Here is a 26,213-nt window from a genome sequence, read left to right as displayed (position 1 = left end):
CCCCATACCCTGCCACTCACTCTCCCCTAGGACACCAGCTCCCCCTTAATGGCCGAGCAGTGACTCCATGCTCAAACTCCCATTCCTCTCCACTTTCCTTCACTTGTCCACACCTTATGGCAAGGGAACTCTCAGATTCCTCCCATGGTCTTCAGCCTTCTTTACCTACAATTTTTGTCAAATTACTAACTTCTCTATGTCTTAGAGCCTGACCTGTGGAACAGAGGTAAAACCCTGACTCTACAGGGCTCTGGAAATGAAATAGCACAAGGAATAAAAATCGTTTGGCCCAGGGCCTGGCCTACAGCAAGCCCTGGAGAAAAGGGAATCAGCACTAACCCTATTCCTCCACCCTCAGTTCACTCAGCTCTGGCCCCCCCAGGCTCCGGCCTCGTTTTTCAGGATCTCACAGTCCATCTCCAACCCTGTCCTGAGACCCCATCCAGCCTGGACTCTGACTGAGGCCGGCCTCCATGTCAAGACTCATACCGGCCACCAACATGCATCCATCCTCATGACCTCTGCCTTTCTCACAGTCAACTGAAGTCCTGGCTGTCCCTCTGCAGAGTATTACCCCTGTTAGGTCCAGGTCGAGTCATGCCAGGGGCACCCGCATCTCCGGCACATGCCCCTCACTCAACTGCCCTTCCAGCAAGTGAGCACCCCTGCTCCAACACCACCTCGATCAAACTCCTGAATGTCTACCCTCCTCGCCCACGGTCCTTAACCCCTCTCTCCCCCTCCTCCCGCTTAACCCGCTCCAGCCACGCTGACCTTTCAGTTCCTCCTGCACAGCGACTTTCTTGCCACCTTAGGGGTTCTCTGTACATGATGTTCTCTGTCTGAACACTCCCCTCCGTACCAACCCCCTGGTCTTGCCAACCCTTTCTCATCTTCCAGGCTTCATCTTAAATGTCACTGCCTCAGGGAAGTTGTTCGTCACAGAACTCATTTCAGAAAGAGGCATTTAAGTAATTATTTGTGTAAGAACTGAAGATCTGTTTTCTCTGCTGGATGGTAAGCTCGTTGGATATTCACTGTTGTGGATCCAGTGCTGCGCAGAGCCCTGTACATAATAAGGCACTATAAATAGTCACTGAAAGATTGCGTGAGCTCAAGAATGAATGAGTCACCCACATGCCTATCTCCGCTGCTTCACCACTCAGTCCCTCCTGGATGTCCTGTGGTATCAATTATGGGGTGCCCCAGGGCCAGTATAAAACCTGGAAGAGAACTCCTCCACTGCCTGCCAGCCCTGAGGTTGAGGTACTCTGAGCCCCTGCATCCTCTCCTGCTCCCCCTGACCACCAGTGGCTTCACAGCTTTCCACAAATTTCTCCCAGAAGCCTTTAAGGATAAGATCAGACATAGAAAGAGCCATGTCCATACTCCCAGGCCTGGCTTAAGCAGAGAAGGACAGGGGAACGCCCTCCTACCACATCCATCCTGTTGCAGGCCAGAATCCATCTCTTTAATGTCCATCTTTACATGTCACTCACAGTCCTGGAGCCAATAAGCTTCTCTCCCCACCCTCTGCCCCAAACATGCACTTGTATGAGGCAGAATTAGAGTCTTATAACCCCTCGCAAGGCAGGCGCGTCAGCTGTAGCGGCCTGAAGCTCTGCACAAGCGAAGGAGAAGGCATGGGAGTAGTCTTGATGAAGCCCCAGGTTGAAAGGAAAAATTGGGTACATATTTTCTCCCAGTTAGAGGGGAAGAGGTTCCCATTTCAAATGCTTTTTTCCAGTTCCTGGGAGTTGCTCAATAATTAACCTTTTTTTAATGCTGTCATTTAGAAACACAATACCCAGTATTTTCACTCTAAAGAATCTGTGAAATGTCAGTATCATCTCCAATCAATTTAAAGAAGCAGTTCCAATACATCAGGCTCCAAGAAAGGTCCTTTCTCACTTCAGTCACATCTGTTCTAAACAGACAGCCTGGGAGCACACAGTGACAATGGAAGGACAATAAATCTTCGGGGTAAACAATGTATACCCAGAGGACATGCACAAAGGAAACTAGCACAGCTGAATGCTCAAGATTACAAGAACAGCTCTTTGAGATCCAAGGATCGCTTACACACCTTCGCGTCCTGTACAGCACCTACCAGCACAATGCCGGCTACGAGACACCCAATACTTCTTTCTGATTAAGCAGGTGACTGGTGAGTGCCCCTGCCTTTGGGATAAAGAGTCTTCCTGGTCTATTATTAGCCTATTCTATTCTACTACAAGCCTGGTCTAATACAGCCTATCCTAAGAAGTTCCTTGTAAGCAAAAACTGGGCCTTATCCTTTCCTGGAATTTTCAATAATGACAGACACTCAGTAAAGACCAGAGTTGGCTTTCCGAGAGGCAATTAAAAAAGTTCAATCTTGAAACTCTCCCTGCGTGTTAAAAGCTTAGGTACTTTGACGAGCCCACAGGGCTCTTCTTCCATAATAGTTCCTTCAGTACATTCTTTTCTCTCAAGGCTGGTAACTGCAAGTCACAACACAAGTCACAACACAACAATGTCTTCTGCCTCCCAGCAGCACTTTCCCACACTCTTCTCTTCTCTCCCATTTTAGTGTTTGGTTAATAATGGATGTGTAAGGAAGAATTTTACAACACATCAATGAAGCATTTAAAAACATGGAAGCTCATGCTCCTGTGTGGCCAAAGGGGATGGTGAACACCACTGGTCCCAAGAGAAAACGGAGCCACCAGTATAAGGACAGAAAGGCTCGTTCTTCCACTCAGGATGCCAATGGGCAGTCCTAGGAGACAATGCCAGAGAAGATACGGGCAAAATCTGAGATGGACATGGATCAGAGGAGGAGCCAAACGTGGTAACTGTGACCTCACAGCTGCATGCCTATTTGCAATGTTTGGGGGCCTTCAAACACTCACGGAAACTTGAGTTATTCATGTCCATTAACTGTCTCCATGGATTCTTTACCCTTCACCTTCCTCTTCAAGGTGTAAAGGGGCAGTAACAAAATGTGCATTCTTCTCTTTCACAGTTAAGTGCTGAAACCTGGACCTCACATTCTAACCACAAGCTCATTTAGAAGTTCCCTAGGGGTATCTGTATTTCTAATTAGGAGCTTCTGAAAGCTCAATGGTAGTTTCCAAAGAAATGTGCTTTAAACTTCTGGATGGGTCATTCATGAGCTTCCCTCTGGCCCTGTCTAGTCTCCATGAGCCTCACACCCACCTTCTGCTGTGCTCCCAGCAAGTCTTACCTGGTCCAACTCCCACTTTGATTATATCTGCTCCGGAAAGAATCAGTTCTTCTACCATCTCTCCTGTCACCACGTTCCCTGCCTGAGACAGACAGAATACAGCTTGGATCATGAACTACTCCTTGTGGTACAAAGATGAATGAGTGAGGAGCTCTGTATGTGGACATAGGATGAGCATGTCCGGAGGCCACGAGGCAGTAGGAACACCCCCAACCCCCCAAAAAAGAGGGTGGGGGACAAAACATCGGATCCAAATTTAGGAGCACAGAATTTGACATCTGGAGACTACATTTGGGTGAGCTGATAGTATGAGAAGGTACAGAACAACGTGATTTTCGCGTGCTAAGACCTCAGACTAGGTCAGGACTTTTTGAACATTTCAGCGATGGACAAAACAAAATTTTATGGCGAACCCAAATATATAAAATAAGCAATGCAACACTCTCTCAGCTGATAACAGTCTGTATTGTTTGGCATAAAATGCTTCACAGAAACCTTATGGAGCCCCAGGGACCAGGATTAGGAAACTACGGGTCGTCTCACAGTTGGGAATATACCTGGACATCCTGCCCAGGGTCAAAGGTTCGCACCTAGATATGAAAGGTGGGGTATGTTGGGCCTTATGGACCAGCAGCACTGGAACATGCTCCGTTTCCAGAACACAAAGCTGTGGCCCTAAGAATAAACACAGAAGCCAGGAAGTGGCAGAATCTAAAAACCGGAAGAATGCATATGGATTGGAAATAGCACAAGTTCTTCCACTGCAGGAGTCTGGAAGCACACAAACAGCCATTTTTATTTCAATTCACTGCCCTGTGGATTCTTCAGCTGGTGCACAGACTCAGCGAGATGCCTGACTGAATTTTCACAACTGTGCGAAGTCTTATTTTGGGAAATGCATCCTTACTCATTTTACTTTTTTTTTTTTTTTTGCATTGAAACCCCACTGTCTTTTCACTGAATTGATTCCCAAAGGGAACTTTTCTTTTTTAAACCTAGACAAAGTGACTTTTAACTTTCTATAGAAGGATCTTGGAAAAGGGCGATAAAGAAGGCTCAAAGCTGCTTTAATCCAAACAACATCTAAAAATTGAAAATGATGTGTTCCAGAAAGAGGACTAGCACATATTAGTATATACAGAGGGTACCAAAAAAATGTACACACATTTTAAGAAAGGAAAATACTGTATTAAAATTGTAATACAATGAATGACATTAGCATTCATTTAATTAATGCCGTCTTTTGAGCAAATGTCATCCTACACATTGCTACCATAATGCAATTCAACTCTGAAAAGTAACACATAGATAACATCTCTTAAAATGTGTACACTTTTTTGGCACCTCTGGTAGCATATGATAAAGGTGGCATTACAGGGCAGTGAGGAAAGAAACAATATTTCCATAGACTGGGCTGGGACAGAGGATCTTTTGGATATCGATTATCACTCACATTTTTCACCAAAATATGCTTCAAATGAATTAAACTAAAAGTTTATCCCCCAAATTTAGAAGAAAACCTTGAATACTTGTAATAAGCAAAAAAGTGAGGAAAAAACATAAAGACAGATCTGTCTACATGAAAATAAAAAGTTTTGTACATATAAACACACACATACATACAATCAACAAAACTAAGAGGCAAATAAGCTGGTGGGGAAAACTACCTACAGTTATGACAAAGAGTTACTGACATTATAAAGCTCTTCCAAATCTACAAGAAAAATACTAACACCTCATAGAGTAACAGGCAAAGGACATGAAAAAACTAATGAAATAAATAAAAGCGGCCAATAAACACAGGGAAAGTGTTCAAGCTCACTAATAATCAAATTAAAATTAAGATACCAGTAAGATGTTACTTTTCACTTAACAGATTACCAATGATTATAAACAACAAATGCTAAAGAGAAAAACAGACATTCTCTTTCTCTTCTGGTAGAATGTCTATTTGAGTACAAGGTTTTCTAGAAAGCCATTTGCTCATATAGAAGAAATAGAAAAATTTGTATATCCTTTGATCCACTAAGTCTACTTTTAGGATTCTCTCCCAAGGAAATAATCATAGATGAGGTCAAAGGATTTAACCACAAAGATATGTTATTTATAAAAGCAAAACTGATAATATATTCCCCCAAATGGGAAGGGTTCAACAATCTATGGCCCATCCAAGTGATGTTTTTAAGTTTGGTTTAATGGCATGGGAAAACGCTTAAATGCTTTCAGCATACATTAGGGAAAACAGAAGGAAATAGTAAGATCTCCATTTTGTTAAAAAAAAAAAAAGTATGTGTATATATGAAAACATACACCAAAATGCTAACAAATTATGTCTAGGTAAAGGGATTATCTGATTTTTAAGTTTTTTTTTTAAATGTTCTGGATTTTACAGTAGAAATTGTTATTAGTTGTACTAGGAGCCTGAAAAACAAGACTCAGAGCTTTCATTCTTCCTCACTGGTTTACCTACTAAAATATAAATTTTAAAAGTCTTAAAACTAACATAAAAATACATTTTTCAAAATAAAAGTAATAATAAAAAAGTTAAAGAAGTTACTTGGAGCTCCCCGCATAGTTTCATTTTCAATGTGGATTCTCCCCTCACCCCTCAGTCTGGGTGCTATCTACAAATCATTTCATTTCAACGGGTCTACTTTATACAAAATAAAATAAGTTGAGTCAGCTCATGATGGACGAACCAGGTACAGTCACGTACGGGATGGTGATACCGTTTTATTAGCCCAGAGCCTTACACAGGTGTCACCATCTCCTGTCAACTACCTGTGTGGCTCCTTCATCACAAGTTAGAATGCGGTCACCACAGAGAGGGCTGCAGGGTGGAAAAACCCGGAATGCTGACATGCCTCAAGCATGAGGGCAACACAACAGGAACGTTGACCACTGGGAGAGGACGAGTGAGTTTCCACTTTCAGGAACAAAAAGCTATCTATTCAAGTTTGAAATCCAGAAGGGCAAAAATAAGGGGAAAATAGGAAAAGCCAAAATCAGAAATGAGAATGATGACAGGAGTACGGCTAGGCTCCAGTGAAAGCCCCGGCGCAGACCCAGGCAGCTCTGGGCCTGGGCCGTGACCTGCTGGGTTGGGGGAGTTGCTCAGGGGTGATTAGTGAGAAGCTAGCTTATCTTGGCCGGAAGCACCACATGTGTGCAGTGGATATGGATGGCCACAATGGGACTGCACCCAGTAACACATCTCGCTGTTATTCCAGCAGCTCATGCACAGTCATTTCTCGGGAAGCCACAACAAACCGAGTCTACAGACCCTCATCCATGCCCCAAAGCCAGCAAATGAAGATTTCCGCTGGTCACCCTTCTCCCCAGGAGGCTGAGCATGGTCCAGGCTCCTACACGTTCTGATGGCAACGACCATTCCTCCATGTCAAGGAGAGGGGTAAGGGCCCAAGGAAAAGATGCAAAAGTGACCAAATGAACATTGTAAGTACTTCTGTACCATTTTAAAAAGTCCTTCGGGCAAAAACCAAACCCCAAACTGTTTTGCACCAATTTTTCTGGCTTTCCTTTAGACATATACAGCAAAATAGTTCAGAAAGACAAGAGGTCAAATGACGGACCTCTCACTTCCTGCATAATTTTAAGAAAATCACTTCAATTCTGAGTCTCAATTTATCTTGCTATAAGATGGGGCTAATCATTCTCACTTGTTGCCACCGTAAGGTTTACAAAGTCCTATAAATTCCTAGCACATGCCCAGCTCTCAGTCAGGGCTCAGGAAAATGTTAGGTCCCTCCACTCGAGAGTGACTTCTGTAGATTGCTCTTCTACTCACTTTTCTTTCTTTTTTTTCTTTTTCTTTCTTTCTTTTTTTTCTTTTTCTTGCTTTAATTGTGGTCAAATATATATAACATAAAATTTACTGTTTTAACTATTTTTAAATAAGTACATTCACACTATTGTGCCACCATCACCACTATGCAGCTCCAGAACTTTTTTGCCATCCCAAACTGAAATTCTGTACCCATTAAACAATAACTTCCCTACCCACTTTTTACTGTCTGAGGCCCTTTGCCAAGAAAAATCCTTTTTACAAAATGACATCAGGCAGAAGTCGGCAACAGTAGTGGGCCACAGTTGGTCAAGGTGATAGAACCTCAATACCAGTGCCTTCTGCCAGGCACACGGAAAATGGCATCAACCTACCTGGAAACCAGGGAGTAGGAAATGCTAAGAAGGCAATGACCACATTTCAAGGCATATTAACCTGTTTACTCTATGTGCCTCTCAGAGACAAACATCACCTGAATCTCTGAGGCCCTCCTAGTTTTTGCCACAGTTCCACTTCACACCAGTCCCAAAAAGAGGGTGAAAACAAAAAAATTCGGGTTACTCGGCCAGAGAGGTGCTGTCACTCATCACAAGTTTCTTGAACTTCAGTGAGCCATGCTCGACTGATAAGGTTGCCCAAGGCCAACACCTGGAAGGAACCCTGGAGCGTGTCAGCCTCTCTGGGAAGAGGTACAGAACGGGAGGTGTCGCCTGTGCCTCAGAACCTCTTCTGACCATGACTGCTGGAGAAAGAATGCAGGAAGGTGACTAAGCCAATGGCTACAGATGGCAATGCCAAGGCCAGGCCCGTGGCTACCTGGGATCAGCCAACAGTGGCTGATGTAGCTTTTCCCAGGGGTGCAGAGCTGGGCCTCTAGTCTAAACTGAACAGCTTAGGTGTCACAGACCTACCTCCTCAGGACCAGGTCACAAAGAGCCACCAGCAAAAGCATTTCTCTGACCCAACATGGGGACTTCCTCATCCCAACAAGCCTGAGCTGGCACACGGGCTGGCTGCAGTGTCACTTAATGGGAAGATCTCAGGGCCTTGGGGCAGGCCACCTAGCTCTGACCCCCAGGCTGTGTGATCCTCAGAAAGCTCCTTGGCCTAAGACTAAGTTTCACATTAATAAAGGTAGGTGCTACTATCCTTACTCAAGGATTTGTTATTATTAAGAGAGAGAAGTGCCTCGTCAATGCTAGTACCTTTTCCCACGGTCCCTAAAATGTACCCAAGGATACATTATTCTCCTTCCTCTCTGAAAGTCACCAGGCAAATGGCCACAGAACTTGTTATACTCTTTTAACAGCCAGCGCTTCTATGGGACCCTTCTCTGCCAAAGATATTCTCTAAAACTCCCTGCTTCCTCCCTCCCTACATGGCATGGGAAAATGCTTAAATGCTTTCAGTATACATTAGGGAAAACAGAAGGAAATAGCAAGATTCCTTCCTCCCTACATGTGGCAAGGCTTGCCTGAGGGGAAAGGCAAGAAAAAAGGGTTTGCATGTAAATCCAGGCTGCAGCGGACAAAGGGGGTGACAAGCCTTCACTCCTGACGCAAACCCCGGAATTGCCAGCCTCTGCCAAGAACATTTCTGAGCACCTCTTCTGTTCACTGCATTGCATCAATCATAACAACACTTGGCACCCGTATTATGTATCTTTCAGTTCTAAAACATGGGACAAATGGTAATGCATCCTCACAATGCTTCCAAAAGCCATAAGAGAAATTTTATTTCCATAATTCGAGGACACTAAGAGCACTGGAGGTTTCCGTATGAATCACTTTTCAAGGGTCCGTGCAGGCAAAGAATAGCTCAAGAATAAGCACCTACCTTGCCAAATCCTCCTGTTCATTGCCGGGGAAACCAACAAGAACAATGACAACACAACCTGGACCAGCCAGCAGGCGCTGAAGAGGCCCTTGCTATTGGTGGCTGCCCAGAGGGTCGTGGGAACTCTGCCCCAATCTCCCCCTCCCGGCCCATCCCCCATGGCAACATCCAGGCTCGGCACTGGCAACAACACCCTTCCCTTGTCCAACCAGCCCGACTCCTTCCTGCCCTCTGTCCCTGGTCTTCACCAGAGGGGTGACACGCAGGCTCTCTGGGCTCCACGACAGCAGCTTGCCTCGGCTCTCGGCAGGGTTAGCTGTAAGCTAAAGCTCACAGCCAAATGTTTAGAGCATGTGAATGGAAAGCTCTGGGGCTCCAGTGGATTTCTAATACCTGCTTTTTAAAAGAAGCGGTGTGTACGTATTTTCTCCCTCTTCTTTAAAACAAACAGCCTCCATTCTTCCCACCCGCACTGTTCTCCATCAGCCTTCCATCTCTGACAGTTCTCAGAACACATGCCCTCAATGGTACTATCAACAAACCATTAACTGTGACTATTGTACTGTTCATAAAACATCACCCATCTGACCTCCACAGTAATGCCCTAGCCACTACTGCCTTTGACCTCTTTTACAGGTGAGGAAAATGAGATTCAGAAGGTGTGTGACTCCCCCATGTGGCTCAGCCCATGCAGCCACACCCACTTCAGCGGCACTAAGTTACCGATTTTAATGATGTTACGAACAACCAGCAGCAACGCAGAGGAGGGGATGAGAGCTAGTGAGGCATCTGGGAAATGGGATTAAAGATATGTTCCAGAAAAAATGGAAGACCGAATGAACAGCTTACATAAAACAATGTGTGTGCGTGCATCGCAACCCACTACTGAGCTAAAGAAGATACAGAAGATACACAGTAGGGTTACCATTTATATGAGGATCAAACGCAGGCAAAATTTAAATGGTGTTTTTTAGGAATGCAGAAAGAGATGGCCCACAAGGAAGAAAATGATCACCAGAGTCTGAGTGGCACTTCTGAATGTAGGTACACTGAAGGACTGCTAGATAATGACTATTGAACAGCCACGTTTTATGCCCTTTTCCGTATGTAGGTCATATTTCACAATTTAATACACGAATTACTAAAGAAAGAGAAAGTGGAGCCAGTAGGTTGACTGATTAAATCCATGTAATTTCTAATTCCTAAACCTTCATAATTAACTCTTCTATGCAATAAAGCCAGTAGATGTAAAGCTCGACTTCCCAAGTTTATTAGTCCCTTATATCTCCAGGACAATTAAAACACGAGAGGTGAAATAGAAAGACCTAGAAAGAGGTAGCTCTCACCACCTCAGATAAGAATGTCAACAGACACCGTGAGCCTGCCTTATTTCCGACTCTCCAGAAGGAATAAGTTCCTCTCCTAGTCAACAAATATTTGCCATGCTCTTTCTACCACCTACTTTCTACCACCTACATGTTGTTTCACAGAATTTATGTTTAATACCAAATGCTGATTAGGGATACCAGGACGCAGTTGGGGGAGTGGGGGCTTCTGCTCTCTCGTGAGTCCAGCTCTCTCTTCCTTCTCTCATGAGAAAAAGTTACCACAGACAGTCGGGGGCAAAAGAGTCAGTTGGGGCCTCACAACTACTCATCGTTGTGTCATGATAGAGGGTAATTTCATCACCCTCCAACACAAGCCTAAAGAAAGTCAACGTCCCCACCTCAGAACTGGGAAGCAGGAAACTGGTCACATGCATATGGCCTACGGGAAGAAAAGAGCTGAAGTTAACAAGGATAGGACACGTTAACAAGTCTCAAGGGGCAGAGCTTGGCCTTTGCATTCAGAGGGACCTGGCTTCAAATCCCAGCTTTCTGCTTAATGTTGCTGTGGCCTTATGAAAATCCCAAAGTGTAAGAATGAAGTTAGAGCTTAAGATTCCTCATCTGTGGTTAAGTTTGGGGCAACAACTCCTACTCTCTACAGAGACATTGTGAAGAAGAGAAAAAAACAGGTGTAAACCTTCTGAAACATGGTAGGCACTCAATAAGCGGTTTTACTGTTATCAAAAAGAAGGGACCTGACAGCACTCTTACGGACAGTAAAATGAATGTTACTGTTTCCCACCCAACTTCTGACACTGTACAGCTGGTTGACGTTGGGACAATTCTTGATCTTTTCTTCTCATAGTGATTGAAAAGCATAAAAACACTTATCTTAAAAATCTTTGGAAATCCTTAGCAGAATATGTAACTTCTGTTGATGATAAAATTCATCAACAGAAATAATTCCTGTCTCCCAACTTCCTTACAATGATGAAATGTGAGGAGAAATAAAATTCAAAATTAAATAAAGGAGACTTAGGTAGCTTATGTTGTGGTCAATCTATAATTGCCACGTTAATTAAGACCAGTAAAGACACACATAATTACGATATAGATTTTCCCAAATCCCAAATTTAATCCTAGAGCTTCTAGTTCCTTTTTCTGAGAATCCAGGTTTCCCAGCAATAACAAATACACTTTCTAAGTAGTGACAAGGTTAATAATTAGGAAAATACCAAAAAAAAAAAAAAAAAAAGCAAAAAAGTTCTGGAATAAAGATCCTAGATAAAACAACAGACTGATTTGCAAATAGTTGACTATTGTGAAATGCTCATATTGTGGATTTCAATTCTCACAGCAGAGTTTTCACAAGTAGGAATGGGGCATAGATGACACAAATACCGTTAAACTAAAACCCAATGACACTGGGTTTTTCATTTTATGAAAGTTGCTTTGTTAAGGTGTGACGCAGACCTTTGTTTAAAGGTATCACATGGTAAGAGACATTCGATATCTGGCAGCTATAAGGAGCCACCGCCCTATGATATTGATCTGGATTTCATTTTTTATAGAGGGGAGCCAGTTTTCAGATCTTCCATGGCTGCTGTCTGTCTCTTTCCTAATGATTCTCAACTGGTCTTCTAATAAGAAGGCACCAAAAGCTTTGAAGAAAATATAGCTCCCCGGACACACTGAACACCTCTCTCTGTGCTTCCCCATCTGGAGAATGTTCCATCATACCTACCATAATGGTGTGTTCTGGAAATTTGGCACGGACGAGTTTCACGAATTCCACAAAATGTTCCGAATAACCATTGGCCACATCCAGGCAAATAAACTTAACCTGCGGTATAGCTTCCAGGATGCTGCTCATCTTTTCCAGATCATTCTTCCCACTGCCAGAACTCACGGCTACATGCTGTACCAAAAATAAGCCAAGAGATTCAGACATGACTAGTGAGTAGTATTCAGAAGTCAGACCTTGCTCCCATCCATTCATCTGTTCTGGGGACAGTACAGTGACCCTTTGAGGTTACCCTATCAGATAGACACACAGTAGACCTGCTCAAGAAATATACAGCAGCACAAGTAAAGGAGATTCATCCATTAAATTATCTAAACATTGTCGCTACTATCTTTCCCACTATTAAACTGCATAGACCCTTAACCCTGGACCTGAGGCCACAGAATCTTTCCAGTTAACAGATTAAGTATTCAGGAAACCTTGTCCTTGCTTTTGTTTAATTTCCTCAAGCTCTCTTTATAGAGCTATGACTCATGAAACGGCTGGTGCAAATTCTCCTCTCCCTGGAGGAGAGGCAGGAAGAATAGGGGAGGCCAGTCAACCCAGGACTCCTCGTGCCAACGCTGTGGCTGTCACCCCAAGCATCTCGCTTCGGGGATCGGGAGGGAGGGAGAGATGCCTACAACTCCTCTGATGAAACTCCCTCCTATTTTCATTTTTACCCCCAATATAGATTAACATAACATGCAAATCGTAATCTTTGGAAAGAGCTCCAAATCTGTGTTCCAATAAAAAGAGCAAAAAAGGCGCCTAAAACGACCTTTCCCAACTACACGTGGACATGTTTACATTGGAAGTGATCACACGCTCCTTCGGGACAGCCTCTCCCCCAACCATCACCAGTGCCCTCCCAGCCACCCAGCTGCTCCTCTGAAAAATGTTCTTTGGGAAAAGACCTGTTTTTAGCAATGCATGCCTTAGTGAAACTAAGCCATGGGATTGTGCCAACAGTCATTTACTTTTTATAAGAATATTTTAACCTGTATCTCTAAACCACACGCCACAGATGAGGGACATATATTAATATCCTTGTTATCCTCATAACATCACAACAATGTAGCTACAACCCAGACACTGAGTGTAAGCGGAACTGGTAACATGACATGTTTTTATTCCAGATACCTGAGTTGACTCCAGTTTCACCCCTCATATTGACAGTGTGACCAGTGCCTGCCCAATCCACATTTTCCCTTCCACAAGACCTTTGCTAGCTTTTTTATTTTCCCCTTCATTTCTGTTAGAAAAGTTTGGCACACAGAACTCAAGATTGGTTTCTCTCAGGGCTACGGCATTTTTAACATTTTCCTTTTTCAATTAGCCATTCAGTTGGTAGGAAGTCAAATAATCACATTTAGTCATGGAAGCCAAGGTTCCAATTAACCACGTTGCCAAAAACTCATTACTCCCCAAACTACTTATAAAGAGGGGAAGAAGGTGACACAAGTATAGTACATTTAAACACAACACAACATGGCAAAAAAAAAAAAAAAAAAAAAAGGATTTGCTATTGAGCCAGAATTATTTTATCTTCAAGACGACCTTCTCACTAATCAAAATCCACACGTAATTAAAAATTAGTTTAAAAAAAAAAAAAAGCCAGCGCAACCTCCAAAGCAGTACATATGAAGTCATTTTCCAATCACAAATGATCTGATCTTGGAGCGCGTTTCTAATGCGGAGACCGCTCTGCTGGGACTGGCAGAGAACCGCCTGAATGTGCCAGAAGGAAAGTCAGGCGTGTCATATTGGAGCTTTTGGTTATTTTCAAATTGCCCTTTCTTAAAAAAAAAAAAAGTAACACCAGCTATAGGGAGATTAATCACATAGCACACAATTCACCCAGTTAAAGTGCACAATTCAATGGTTTTATTAAGAGTGATGCATAATCAATCTTAGAACATTCTCATCACCCCCAAAAAGCAACTCTCATACCTCTTAGCCCTTACCCTCCCATTCCCCCAGCCTCGGGCAACCACTCATCTATCTATTTACTGTCTCCACAGGGTTGCCTATTCTTGACATTTCATGTACCAGAATCACATATGTGGCCTTTTGTGTCTGGCTTTTTCACTTTGCAAAATGTTTTCAATGTTCATCCATGTTGTCGCATATGTCATTTCATTCCTTTTTAGAGTTGAGTAATATTCCATTGTATGGCTATGCCAGTTTTGTTTATTCATTCATCAGTTAATGGATATCTTTGTTGTTTCTGCCTTCCGGCTACTATGAATAAAGCTGCTATGAACATCTGTGCACAAGTTTTCGTGTGGACCTATGTTTTTATTTGTTGGGTCTATACCTAGGAATGCAATTGCTGGGTCATATGGTAACTCTTATGGTTAACCTTTTGAGGAACTGCCAAACTGTTTCCAAAACAGCTGCAGCATTTTACATTCCCACCAGCAATATAGGTGGGTTCCAATTTCTGCACATCCATGCCAACACTCATTACTCTTTTGATTACAGCCATCCTAGCAGGCATATTGTTTATTCAATTCCAAAACAACTTGTTATAATTAGATGTTTTTTCTAAAGCCAAAAGGAAATGTTCGGACTGGATCTAAGCCTGGCAGGAAATACAGGTCTTCCCCAAGCTCTCATGATATAACACTTCATCTTCAAAAAAAAACAAAAAAAGCCAGATACTCCTTGCAGGTAAATCCTAATATTTTCAAAACAGGATACAGAACATGTTTCCTCAGCAGATCTCTGGCAAGGACGAAAGTCTGGGGACCACTACTGCCTTTCCCCAGGTCTCTCTCCAGACTCTGTGCGTGTCCATCTGCTGCTAATTCAAATCCTTTTGATTTGCTTCCCCCGGCAACAAATGTAGCGATCATACCTGCAGGCATTCTGGGTGATTAGCAGCAAAGAGCTTCCAGTCATCCAGGGTGTAATGCTTATGAATTGCTGTAAACATGGAGTGCTAGGAAACAAAACAACGCTATTAGGACGGGAAATCAAGTGAGCCTCCTTCCTCCATATGGCCAGTGTGAGCCAACAATACACAAGCATCAGGGGTTCCTGCCAGTCATGCTTAATTAGCTTTGAATATGCTTCTAGGGGCCCAAAACAGACGAAGGTGTAACCAGTGAAATCATAAAACCGGGTTTCCATCCTAATCTGATCAGACAAACTGCAGTCAGGATTTAGGAGGCTCTGCCAGGAGACCGGGGAGGGATGAGGGAGAGTTCTGAGCCCTGCCCCACCCCACCCACCACCTATGTCAGGCCATGAGGACACAGACAGCAGGTTCCCTGCCCATAAGAAGGACCACCTTCAGGCAAACTTCTACTCCGCCAACCCAAAGAACCTCAACTTATAGCTGAAAGCTTTTCCTTGCATTCACAACCTAAACATTTCTTGCTAAAAGCTAAAACCATCAGGGAGTTGGTATCCCTAAGGAAGGAAATTATGTAAATTTATTGAGTACCTACTTTGTGCAAGCAGTTCACATGCATCATTTCATTCACTTCTCAGGGTAGCTTTGTACAGTAATATTACCTTCGTGGGCAGAAAAGGAGCTTAAGTTTAAATTTAAGAAATTTAACAATTGCTTAGCCAATAAGGCACAGAGGCCAGAATCAGACTTGAATCTGATCGCAGAGCTCAGGGTCCTTCCCCATGTTAGGGCATCTCTCCTGACTCCTCTGGGTTCGTTTCCCCACCTACAGTTTCCCATCCTAAAATTCTAAGACTTAGTCAACTTGCACTAACTCAGAGGATCCTAGAAATAGAAAACTCAATACCCACACATGGTTAGCTATTTCAGTGTACTCTGTCTCATTAATGGAGAGTCTTTTCTGTGAAAATGGGACGAGCATAACAAATTGTACGTTTTTCATAGACTAATAATCTGATATGTGAATTAATCAGAGCTATTTACTGCTGCCTGATTCCACCCACTTCTCCACAAATACATAATTCATTAGTAGCAATGGCTGATCACAGAGCAGAGCAAAGAAAAGTTAGGGAGAAAACACACAAATTCCTTTAGCAATTAATTTATTAGCCTCTGGTCCAAAGCTCCGTGGGGGGTGAGGGCAGACAGATAATACAACTGATCGTGGCGTCAGACCACCTCCTGTGCCATTTTTTGAGCTCATAATTTGTTTTAAAATCTTCCTTCTAATCACTGACTAATAATGACTCTCAGCACCTCCTGAGGTTAAACTTACTGCCCACAGTGAGAAGCTCTTTCAAGTAATTGGATTTATTTTTTCACTTGGCAGAATCATCAGTGGAAACAGACACTCACACCCTGTGGGCATCAGAAGAAAACATTCACCTCCAGGATGAATAACGGGCATTGTATCTGGGACACAGCTGCATGAGATGAAGGTCCTGCCCACAAAAGGCTTTTCCTTTACTTTCCTCAAGGCAAGGATACTAGCTACTCCATTTATAGGAAATTAGACTGGTAATGGCTAAAAAGAGACCTGGAGTTTATACTGTAATCTGTCAGTACAAAGTGGGAGGTAAAGCCCTGGGCTCTGTCTATGTGGCTGCATGCCCTGGGCCTAGTTACCTCTCCTTTCCTTATCTGCCTCAGTTTTTTCATCTGTAAAAGTTTTTTCATCTTTTTACAGATGAAAAAACTCCACCTACCTGGTGGAGCTGCGATCATATTATATTTATACCCAGTGTTTGGCACACAGTATTCAATAAATGTCTCCTACAATAAGATGTAATACATTCTATAGTACAGACTGTACACGAAGCAGTTCTGTCTTCATTTTAAAGGCACTGTCCCTCTTCTATAATATGGCACTAGACTAACTTTACGATATGGTACAATGTCCAACTTCGTTTTGTATCTCTAGTTTCCAAAACTATCATGGGCATTTCTAAGGAAGAAATGGATACAGATCTAGACCATCTCGTTGAATGCGAATTCCAGATTCCATCCACTTTTCTGATTGAAAAGAAGGGAAGAAAAGAAGTACCTCCAGCAACAATCAGACTCAGATCTAATAGTTTGGCTACAGGAAAGGACCTAAAGGATCTCACTTTTCTCCTCATCCCTGTGTTTGAACAAGTCCAGGTAAGCTCCTGACAACCCATCCAGTGTGAGCAGCAGAGGGAAAAAAGCCTACCGTCCTACCTGTGACATCACCACTGCCATATCAAATGTCCCCACGGTGTCCATGTTGGCCACAATGATGGGAATCCCTGAGTAGGTCTGCTTTGAGTTTCGAAATGTGAAGGTACGTTCAAGGTCCACCTATTGGCAAAAAGGGAAAAGAAGTGTTTTATTCTTTGTGTGATTTGTGCAGAATTTCCCGAGTCTGAAGTGAGTGAGAAGAACATAAAGGAAGTGTCTGTCCCTTGGTCCCCGGGGTCTCTTAGCGTTGGGCCAGGTGTTCCAGTTTCCCTGAGGAAACTGAGTAATGAGCTGTTATCCAACTACAAAAGCTGAGCCCAGCTCCTAGCATCGTCAAATGCCAGCACAAAGCATGGCATGTTATGCCATCAACCCAGCCTCCGAACTGCAAGTTCTCTCCTTCAGTAGCTTCTCCCATGCCTTCTGTCCCCAGTCTAGTTCATTCTAGCCTTACATATCCACATACATGTTCTTTGTCTCCACTTCCAAGCGCTGGATGGACCATTCCCCTTCTGAGAAAATCCACTCCACTCTTCCCTGCCAACCTTGGTCCTTTAACGGTCCTTTAATTCTAATCTTCCATTCCAAATTCACCCTGCAGTGAGCTGCAAACCATTAATCCCTTAATCTATCAACCTTCTCAGCAGTTTTGTAATTAGGGGCATCTTTCAAGATGCTAGGGGAGGTATACTGCAGCCATATGTCTATGCATATGAACACTTGTTCCTCTGACTTGCAAAGAGCTGGAGGGAAGGCCCTCCAATTCTATGGTAACTCCAACTTCAGGGAATTTATGACTAACTCAACTATCAGGAATCCAGAAGGAGGGCTAAGCCATGATGCTGGGCTCAGCAAAAGCCATGTGCTAAGGCCAGGTGCTCATCCAGAGCTGGGGAAGTCAAAATTACTTCTTCAACTCAGGGCAGATCTCAGGCCTGTATGCTCACAGATCCATTCTTCACCCTTCCTCCACCAATTTCTTATCACAGGGAGGCCACTCCATGCAGGCTCCATTTCCCAGGTTGGTTGCTGGCTGGGTTCAGTCAATGGGGTCACGGGGTAGAAAACTGAAGGAGAGCTGGGGAAGATGGAGGCGGGGGTGCTGGGAGTGGGTTTCTCCCAGAAACCCTCTGCGGTGGCCTGCATGGTCTTGATTCCAGGTTTCCAGATTTCACAGAGCGATCCCAGTCCCTGGGCCCCAGTACTCCCCCTTTGGAAGTGGTTTCTCACTGCTGCCAATCTGTGGGGTGCCTCTGTATCTCATTTGGCATCTCAGCGGCATCAGGATGCCTTGCATTTAATCCCCTGTTTTAAATATTCAGCACTGTTTGTTGCCTTGCCTGGACCCTGACAAATACAGACCATACCGGAACTGGGCACTTCTCCAAGGAGAAGCCTCAGGAGAAACACAGGTGTGAATCTTAAGCTGCTGAAATAAATTGGACCTACCTACATTATCCCTGGTTTCGTGAGTACACCAGCAACAATAATCATTTCCTGCCAGTGTTTATCTAGTTCCTTCTTTTATTCTTTTTCATTTGAGACAACTTTCACTGGGCTATCGACACGTCAAAAAACCACCATAGGACATCTCAGGCCTGTTAGCCTTTTCATGTCTCTTGCTTCCTCACACAGGGCCCCATCCATCAGGTTTCCTGGTCCGATCATGTCATAAACATGTTTGCACTGGCCTTAAACAGCAATCAATGAGGGGACACAAGATGCTGTCACTGCCTGAGCATATGGGACAGGTCATCCCTTTGTTGACTTCTTCATTATGATTCTTGGTTCTACTACAGTGAAGCAAGTGATATGTGAATTCTGAAAGATACCGGAAGGGGTCTATTCGTTGCAACCTTCTGTGCTACTAATGGCCCTGAAGCATTTTGACTTCCCAGGTTTAAAATAATCAGAATTCCTTGGTCTCAAATTACTCTTACACGCCTCCCAAGATGCAGGGGGAGAGCTGCTACACTCTGCACCCAGCTGAGCTCACAACAGATTTTTCTTGGCACTGCAAAACCTGTCAGCATACACAAAAAACAGCTCTTCGTGGAAAAGGTCAGTCTTGACAAGGACTTCTTCCCCTCATTACTAGTCTTCTCCACATAGAAGATTCTTCACAGTCCTTAATTCTAAGGATGATAAATAAAATTCACTTCCCGACTTTATCAACCAAGTCAAAAAGACACACACACACACACACACACACACACACACACACACACACGACCTGTTGTTCACTGAGGGAGATAAATATCTGAAATATTCCAGCGTCCCAGGAATAACACTTGGCATTTAATCTGCCACAGCTGGCCAAAGCACCAAATATAGCACCTCCAAATTTTCACTCTGCTAAGCTGACTTGAAAGGGAACATAAAGTAATAAGACTACCGACCTCAAAAAGACATGTTTCTGCGGCTCTTTAAACACACCTTCATTAAAGTCAGCCTGATAGCCCAACATTAGAGGGCCCGGAAGTACGAACGGAGGCCCACCTACCACATTTCTAAATACCTCGATGTTATGAGTCCAGCAAACAAGCTGCTACATCAATTTTGTTCTCTCCTCCTACCTTAAACACAATTTCATTAATGACCGGGAAAGCACCCAAACTTGGCGTCATGAGGAGCCAGCCCTGGCCCACAGTCCAAATCCCCTTCTCTTCCCTCCAAATTGCTTGTGTGCGTACACGGACACCCTAGTGCACACATTAAGGTCCATGCGCACATACCTCCATGTCCACAAACAGTTGCCACTTGGTCACTCTCTGAGGTTAGCGGTACGCACGCCCGCAGCAGGGATGGCCCTAGGAAAACACCTGGGAAGAGGCCCTCGCAGGCCTTGGAATCAGCTTGAAGTCATGAGAGCAGGGAATCCAGCGTCCTGAGTACCTGAAGCAGCACGCAGAAGGAACCGCACAGGCCACAGGCCCTGTCCAGGGAGGAGGGGACAGAACCACTGTTGACCACATCGCTGGACAGTGCTGATGAATGCAATTGTTCATTCTGTCTCACCTGTAGATCATAAGCCTAAGGACAGGGACAACGCCTTTCATGTCTGTAGTCCTAGTGGCTCAGAAAGTGTGGAATACATTAACATCTGGCCAAGGAGCAAGAATGATATTGTTTCAGGACCTGGCCTTTTTCAGGGCAACGCTTAGTGGGCCAGCCTTCTGGACATGCTCTGTCCCCTGGAAGTATCACCATCATTTCTCAGGATTCGGAGAAGCACATGCAGCTCCACAGCAGTAGAGAACCACAGCGTGCCACAAAGGAGGGTTCCCGTGGCCAGTCCAGAGCCTCTGGGCACACTTCGCAATCATCATGGGATGATTTCCAAAATACGCATGCTCGGGCTGCTTCAAAATTAATAAATCAGAACCTTTGTGTTGGAGACAATATATGTATTTTTGGAGTATCTCCCTAGAGGATTCTGAGGCATTCATGAACAAGTCTAGTCAAACCCTTTAATTTTACTGAGCCAAGTGGTCATGGCTTGATTTGTGTCTCCGCAAAAGATGCTGAGATCCTAACCACCGGTACCTGTGAATGCGACCTTATCTGGAAATAGGGTGTTTGCAGATAGATGACCAAGGTCAGTGCAGGTCATTCCAGTATGACCAGTGTGCTTTTAAAAAGGAGAAATTTGGACATACACACAAGGAGAATGTCATGTAAAGCGGAAAGCAGAGATCAGCGTGATGCATCTGCCAGCCAAGGCAGACCAAAGATTACCTGTAAACCGTCAGAAGCCAGGAGAGAGGCCTGGAACAGATTCTCCCTCACAGCCCTCAGAAGGAACCAGCCCTGCCAACATCTTGATCTGAGACTTCCAGCCTCCAGAACTGTGAGACAATAAATATCTCTTGTGTAAGCCACCCCATCTGTGGTACTTTGTTACAGGAAACCAATCCAGAGGCAAAGGTAATAAAATAATTCATGACAGAGCTTGGACTGCAACCCAGGTCTCCTTTCTCCCAGCCCGATAGTCTCTCTATCTGCCATGTTCTCATCCCCTGGCTGAGGATCCCTGGACCCCAACTCTTCTCACTGGACCACTGGTGAAAACATTACTACAGAGTTTTAAGGAGATTGAACACGTGTTGTGTTGTATCTCCCGTCCTAGGACAAGTGGCCAACTTTCTGATGTAAATCCTCTTCAATGCCTAACACCCAAAGTTACAGTTGCATTAAAAGTTTTGTTTTGCTTTTTAAAACAAATCTTGCTAGCGTAAGGACTCCCTTGGGACATCAGAGCCAGGAATGGGTCCAGAGGAAGAACACTCGGGGAGTCAAGGCGATGCAAGTTCTCCAGTTTATCAAATAAAGACAAGGTCCTCCCTCAATCAACAAACCTGTCACTTACTCTGAAAAGATTACCCAAACGCCCCCAAGGAGCCCTGTGGCACTTTACCTTAGTGTGCCAGGGGCTTAGGAAGACATGGGTAAAGGCAATGGATGGCCAGTGAGAGATGACTGCCTTTCTGGTACACACTGTAAGGCCACCTGGGCCATATCCACCTCCATCCTTTGCCTCTGGAAGGTGACCTCAAATTCATTTCATGTGATACTTGTGGAAATACCCTTTCAGGAGTACTCAAACTTCCAAGCGGGAGATCACTCTGCCTTTCTCTCCATTTCCTGCTCACTGCCTGATGACCCAGCACCAACCCCGGCTCACAGCAAAACTCTTGCAGTGATCGATCTTGTCAACAGTCAAAATTCTCCCTTCCTAGCCAGCTTATGCTCTTACAGGGCATGTTTCCTCTCCTGGTTCCACTCAAATCTGCTCTCTGGTTCACAGTCATTTACCACTCAGCTTTAATTTGCATTCCAGTAGGACCTTGGCCAGGGGGCACACATTTGGCTTCTCATTATGCAATGAAAAGGTTTTATCTGCCTATAAAAAATTTCAGGCATCCACAAGTAAACTGAGAAAACACTGAGGGGGATTAGAAGCCTAACTAGATCTAGGCCTAACTACATCCCTCAACACCACTGGAGCAGGCAGTCAGATTATGAGGGGTGGCCAGCCAGGCAGCTGCCTCGGGCACCAGGGAACTAAACCATTACAGGAACCAATTGGAAAGGCAGTACCAGTTAACTCAGGTTTCCAGGCATGGAGCTGGCCAACACCCACAAAAGTGAAAATATGAAAACCTTTCCCAAGGACACAGAGCTCTCATTTCAATGTGTATATGTAGATCACAAGGTGCCATCAGACGCTGGGACATTAATAGTTTCAGTCAGCCCAAATTATGAAACCAAATTTGGTCATACTATTCCCTGGGAAAGAGTCATTCATTCTATTACATAAATTATAAATGCTTTATCTTCTCAAGCTGTTTCCTGGTACAGACAATACATATAATATATCCTTGTTTTAAACATATAATTTTTCTTAAAAGTGAGTTTCTCTCTACTAAGTGAATTTGCAACAAATATTTAAAGACTATTAAGGCCACCAAATTATTAGTTTGCCCAGAATGCCCACATCTAATCCTAGTCGGGCATGAGATACTGAGGACAGCTTATACTTCAAGGAGGCCTGCCATCAAAACTGTTTATTTTTCTTTCAAGAGTCTGCCCGGCTCTTTAGCACCTGAAAGGACATTACGAAGAATAGGCAGAGTCATCCAGTCTTAGTAAGGGTGACAAGAGTTCATCCTTCCTCTCTCACCAGACCTGACCCATCCTCTCTGGCTGCAGCCCTCCAACTGCACTGGTTCTGGTCACTGGCTAAAGCGGGAGGCCTCCCTAATCCTAACAAGCCCTTTGCTGGCAGTACCAGGCACTGCAGTTGGGCCTGGGCACCAGTGGGCAGCCTGCCAAACTATTTATGGTCTTTGGAGTGGGGTGTAAGGAACAGCGTGCTGGCTCTGCCTCCTCCTGTTTACTCCTGTGACCCCAGCCTCCAGACCCAGTCCAGATTTTTCACCTTCCTCTCTGACTTTCAGCAGACCAGGCAAAGCCATACTGACCACCACACACCACTCCAGGGGACTCTCTGCCTTTCCATGCAACTAGTTTACCTTTTGGGGTCTGACCTTCCACCTTATCAGTAAGGGAATCCCTGCCCCCACCCCGAGGCCATTTCCAGTCCAATCCTCACCTGTTCTTCAGCCTTTGATCACATCAAGACAGAACCAGCAAACATGCTCAGGCTAACCGTTTGCTCCCCCAACCTCACAACGGCACCCCAGTGTTTCCGCCTTCTCTAGGACTGGGCTGACCTGCAGCTGTCCAGTAGGGGGGCCCACCAGGGAGTCCCCAGCCTCACTCTCAGCAAGGCCACTGAAACACAACTTAAACCCTAAACTTTTGCCCTGGCGTTTCCCTGTTTTTCAGACATGTTAAAGAAATTCTATTGCTGGACCTAATACTAAAGCAGCAAGAGTTCTCTGCACTAGGAGACATTGCCAAAATCACAAGAATCTTCCATTGTTTTCCGTCTCCTTTTATGATCTGCCTCCACGGTGTCCTTTTCCCTCTATACGCACCCCTCCATCCCTCCCCATTCTTTCTCATCAGCTGACCACCCGATCTTGACCCCTCTGTGATCTATCTCTAATGTGTACTTCCCCGGGCCCACCCAAACGCACATATTTAGAATGTTAGGCCCCAGCTGGGCCGCTTAAAGACACCTCCTGTCCTGGCAGGGAACCAGCTGGCATTCTGCTTTCTCAGGTGGTGGAGAGAGGAAGGGCAAAGGGGGTCAACCCCCCAACCATCCTCAGACACACAAACGCTAGCAAGGCTATTACCACGATGACCGCCTTCACCCACCTCTCCGCGCCACCCGGAAAAATATCCCACCCCCAAGGCGGCTTTCGAAAAGCCTCACCTCGGCTCGGCTCTTGAGGCTGCTTCGCTTGGGTCGGAGCAGGACATCCTTGAAGTCCAGCTTGAGGTCCGCATCGATGCGGGGCATCGTGCGGCGCGGCACGGCTGGAGCCCGCAGCTCCTTCCTGCGGCGCCGGCGCGCGGGGCGGGGGTGGACAGAGCGCGGACCGGGCGCGAGGCGTGGGCGGCCGGACGGCGTGGGGTGTGGGGACGCCTGTGTGCCGTAGGGCGAGGGTGCGCGGCGCGGGGCAGGCGGGCGGTGCAGAGGCCGGTGCTCGGCGGCGGCCCGGCGCGCACGCCGAGCTCTTAAGACGGCGCTCGGCCCGCCCCCCCTTCACCCCCCTCACCCCCCTTTCCCCCTCCCCCCGGCTCCGTGGCCGCGCCCCGCCCCCGACGTCTGGGGCGGGGTAGGAAAGGGGAAGGGGAGGGCCGGCGGGTTAGGGACCGACCAGTGACTAGGAAGTCGAGTGACATTTTTAATAAGCTCCCCGCCCCCCCCGTCCCAGCCCTTCCTTTACAGCCCTGCGGGTTGCGGTTACCGAATTGGTGGAGGGGCGGGGAGGAAGGGGCCATGGTCACCGTCTTGACTGCCACCCAAATACCCCGTAGGGAGGAGCCTTGGCCTGTGACAGTCTTACCCAAGGGAAAAGGCCACTCCTTGAGAGGTTTTGCTTCTCCTTTCTCTAATTTCAAGCCCAGTGTGCCCACCAAGCGCTGAGTCAGACCTTCACATGCCAAAAAAAGAGAAACCCTTAGGAAGCTGGACAGAATTAAGGAAAAGAATACGGGCAGATAAATCTGTTTAGCAGCAATGGGATTATCCACGCAATATTTGGATCCCCTTTGGATTTCAGGGGTATGGTCGGTTGGTTTGTTGATTGGTTGGTTGGTTTTAATAAAAGCAGTAAAGTCTACAGTCATCACAGATCTTGGGTTTTAAGGAACCTGAGTCCCCTCTGAGGGTGCTGTGGGTTTATTTTTAATTCACTTGTTGACCTTAGGGAGCCTTTGTTATACATTAGGAATGTACTTAAGTGCTTGGTCTGCACTTTCTCATTCACTCCCAGAACAACCCAATAAAGAAGGAGTCATTTTGCAGATAAGGAAAATGAGGATCATATACGTGAAATAACTTGCCCATGATTATATACACACACACACACATATATATACACACACATACATGTTTCTCAGTCCTTAAAACGCACTACAACCTTCACTAAAGCTGCTTTGTCCTAGGATCTCTCCCTGCCTGCCTTCAGAAACCTGACCCCACAACCTTCCTGGGAAACATTGGGGAAGTAATTAAATTTCTCTACAGGTCAGTTCTCTCATAGGTTAAAAGAGAGCTACTTATTTGGGGTCAGGGGTTAAGTTATGTGCATTATGCTTTATATCCTAGAACTAGATTACTAGCTGCATAAAGGTAGGAATCTTTCATTTTTCATTGGTCTGCAGCCTGGAACGGTTGTTAATGAACTCGTATTTGGTACGACTGAGCACTAGTACACATCACAATATTCATTTGACACACGTCTTCAAACAATAAAGGTTGTGGGGAGGAATCTTCCTTCTACCCTTCTAAATTCTTCTGGCTGGTCTAATAATCAAATTAACATGAGGCAGATTAACAGTAAATAACCAAATTTATTACATATATACATACAGAGGCCCCATAAGAATATGGGATCCAAGAACAAATTGGGCACTTAAGGCCTATATGCCATCTCGAGCTAAAGAGAAGTTGGGGTTGGGGATTGGGACTTCAAAGGACAGGAAGTTGAGTCACATGGAGATGGAAAAGCAAATGTTTCGTTAATAAATGTTTGCTGGGCCATCTGTAATAGGTTCCTCCCTGTCTACCACACAGTAGTTCATATTAAACAATAGTTCTCTATGAGGATATCACCCTTCCTGGAGCAGGTCCTCTAAATTTTTTTAGGCGGTTCGGAGGGAGGCCAAAGGTTTTTCCTGAGTCTTTAGTTTCTTAAAAATAATCAGTATAAAACAATCCATATCCCAAGGAGTCATTTTTTGGAGTGGCAAACTCTGCTTCGTCTCAAGGTCTTAGCCCATCCCGCTTGCCCTCCTCATCTTTGCCCCACAGGAAGTTTGGAAGTTTCACAGAAGGAAATTAAAGTTGTCAAGGAGAGAATGAAAGTAATCTCAATTAGTCCAGCCCACACAACTTTTGTGACTTTTATCAAACTGTTGGGAGTCAGCCATACGTGCTGCTTATTTCCAAATTAAGAGGGAACCTA

General features: G+C 44.9%; 1 protein-coding gene across 2 annotated transcripts in view; it reads right to left on the bottom strand.

Annotated features, from left to right (window-relative positions):
- Positions 1 to 24,324, bottom strand: part of GMPR (guanosine monophosphate reductase) — a 41,449-nt gene extending 17,125 nt beyond the window's left edge. Inside the window, exons 1-5 of one of the 2 annotated variants that reach the window (XM_081057553.1) lie at positions 23,954 to 24,324; positions 17,107 to 17,226; positions 14,845 to 14,928; positions 11,943 to 12,116; positions 3,230 to 3,311 (exon numbers count right to left, since the gene is read on the bottom strand). In XM_081057553.1, coding sequence (XP_080913679.1) covers positions 3,230 to 3,311; positions 11,943 to 12,116; positions 14,845 to 14,928; positions 17,107 to 17,226; positions 23,954 to 24,040 — 547 coding nt within the window. In that variant the 5' untranslated portion in view covers positions 24,041 to 24,324. The remainder of the gene's footprint in view (positions 1 to 3,229; positions 3,312 to 11,942; positions 12,117 to 14,844; positions 14,929 to 17,106; positions 17,227 to 23,953) is intronic. The other variant, XM_081057554.1, reaches the window with a different exon arrangement.
- Positions 24,325 to 26,213: the final 1,889 nt, after the last annotated feature.

This window comes from Rhinolophus hipposideros (genome assembly GCF_964194185.1).
Source record: "Rhinolophus hipposideros genome assembly, chromosome: 8".
In the NCBI taxonomy this organism is placed as follows: domain Eukaryota; kingdom Metazoa; phylum Chordata; class Mammalia; order Chiroptera; family Rhinolophidae; genus Rhinolophus; species Rhinolophus hipposideros.
This window is presented reverse-complemented; position numbering and strand designations above follow the sequence as displayed.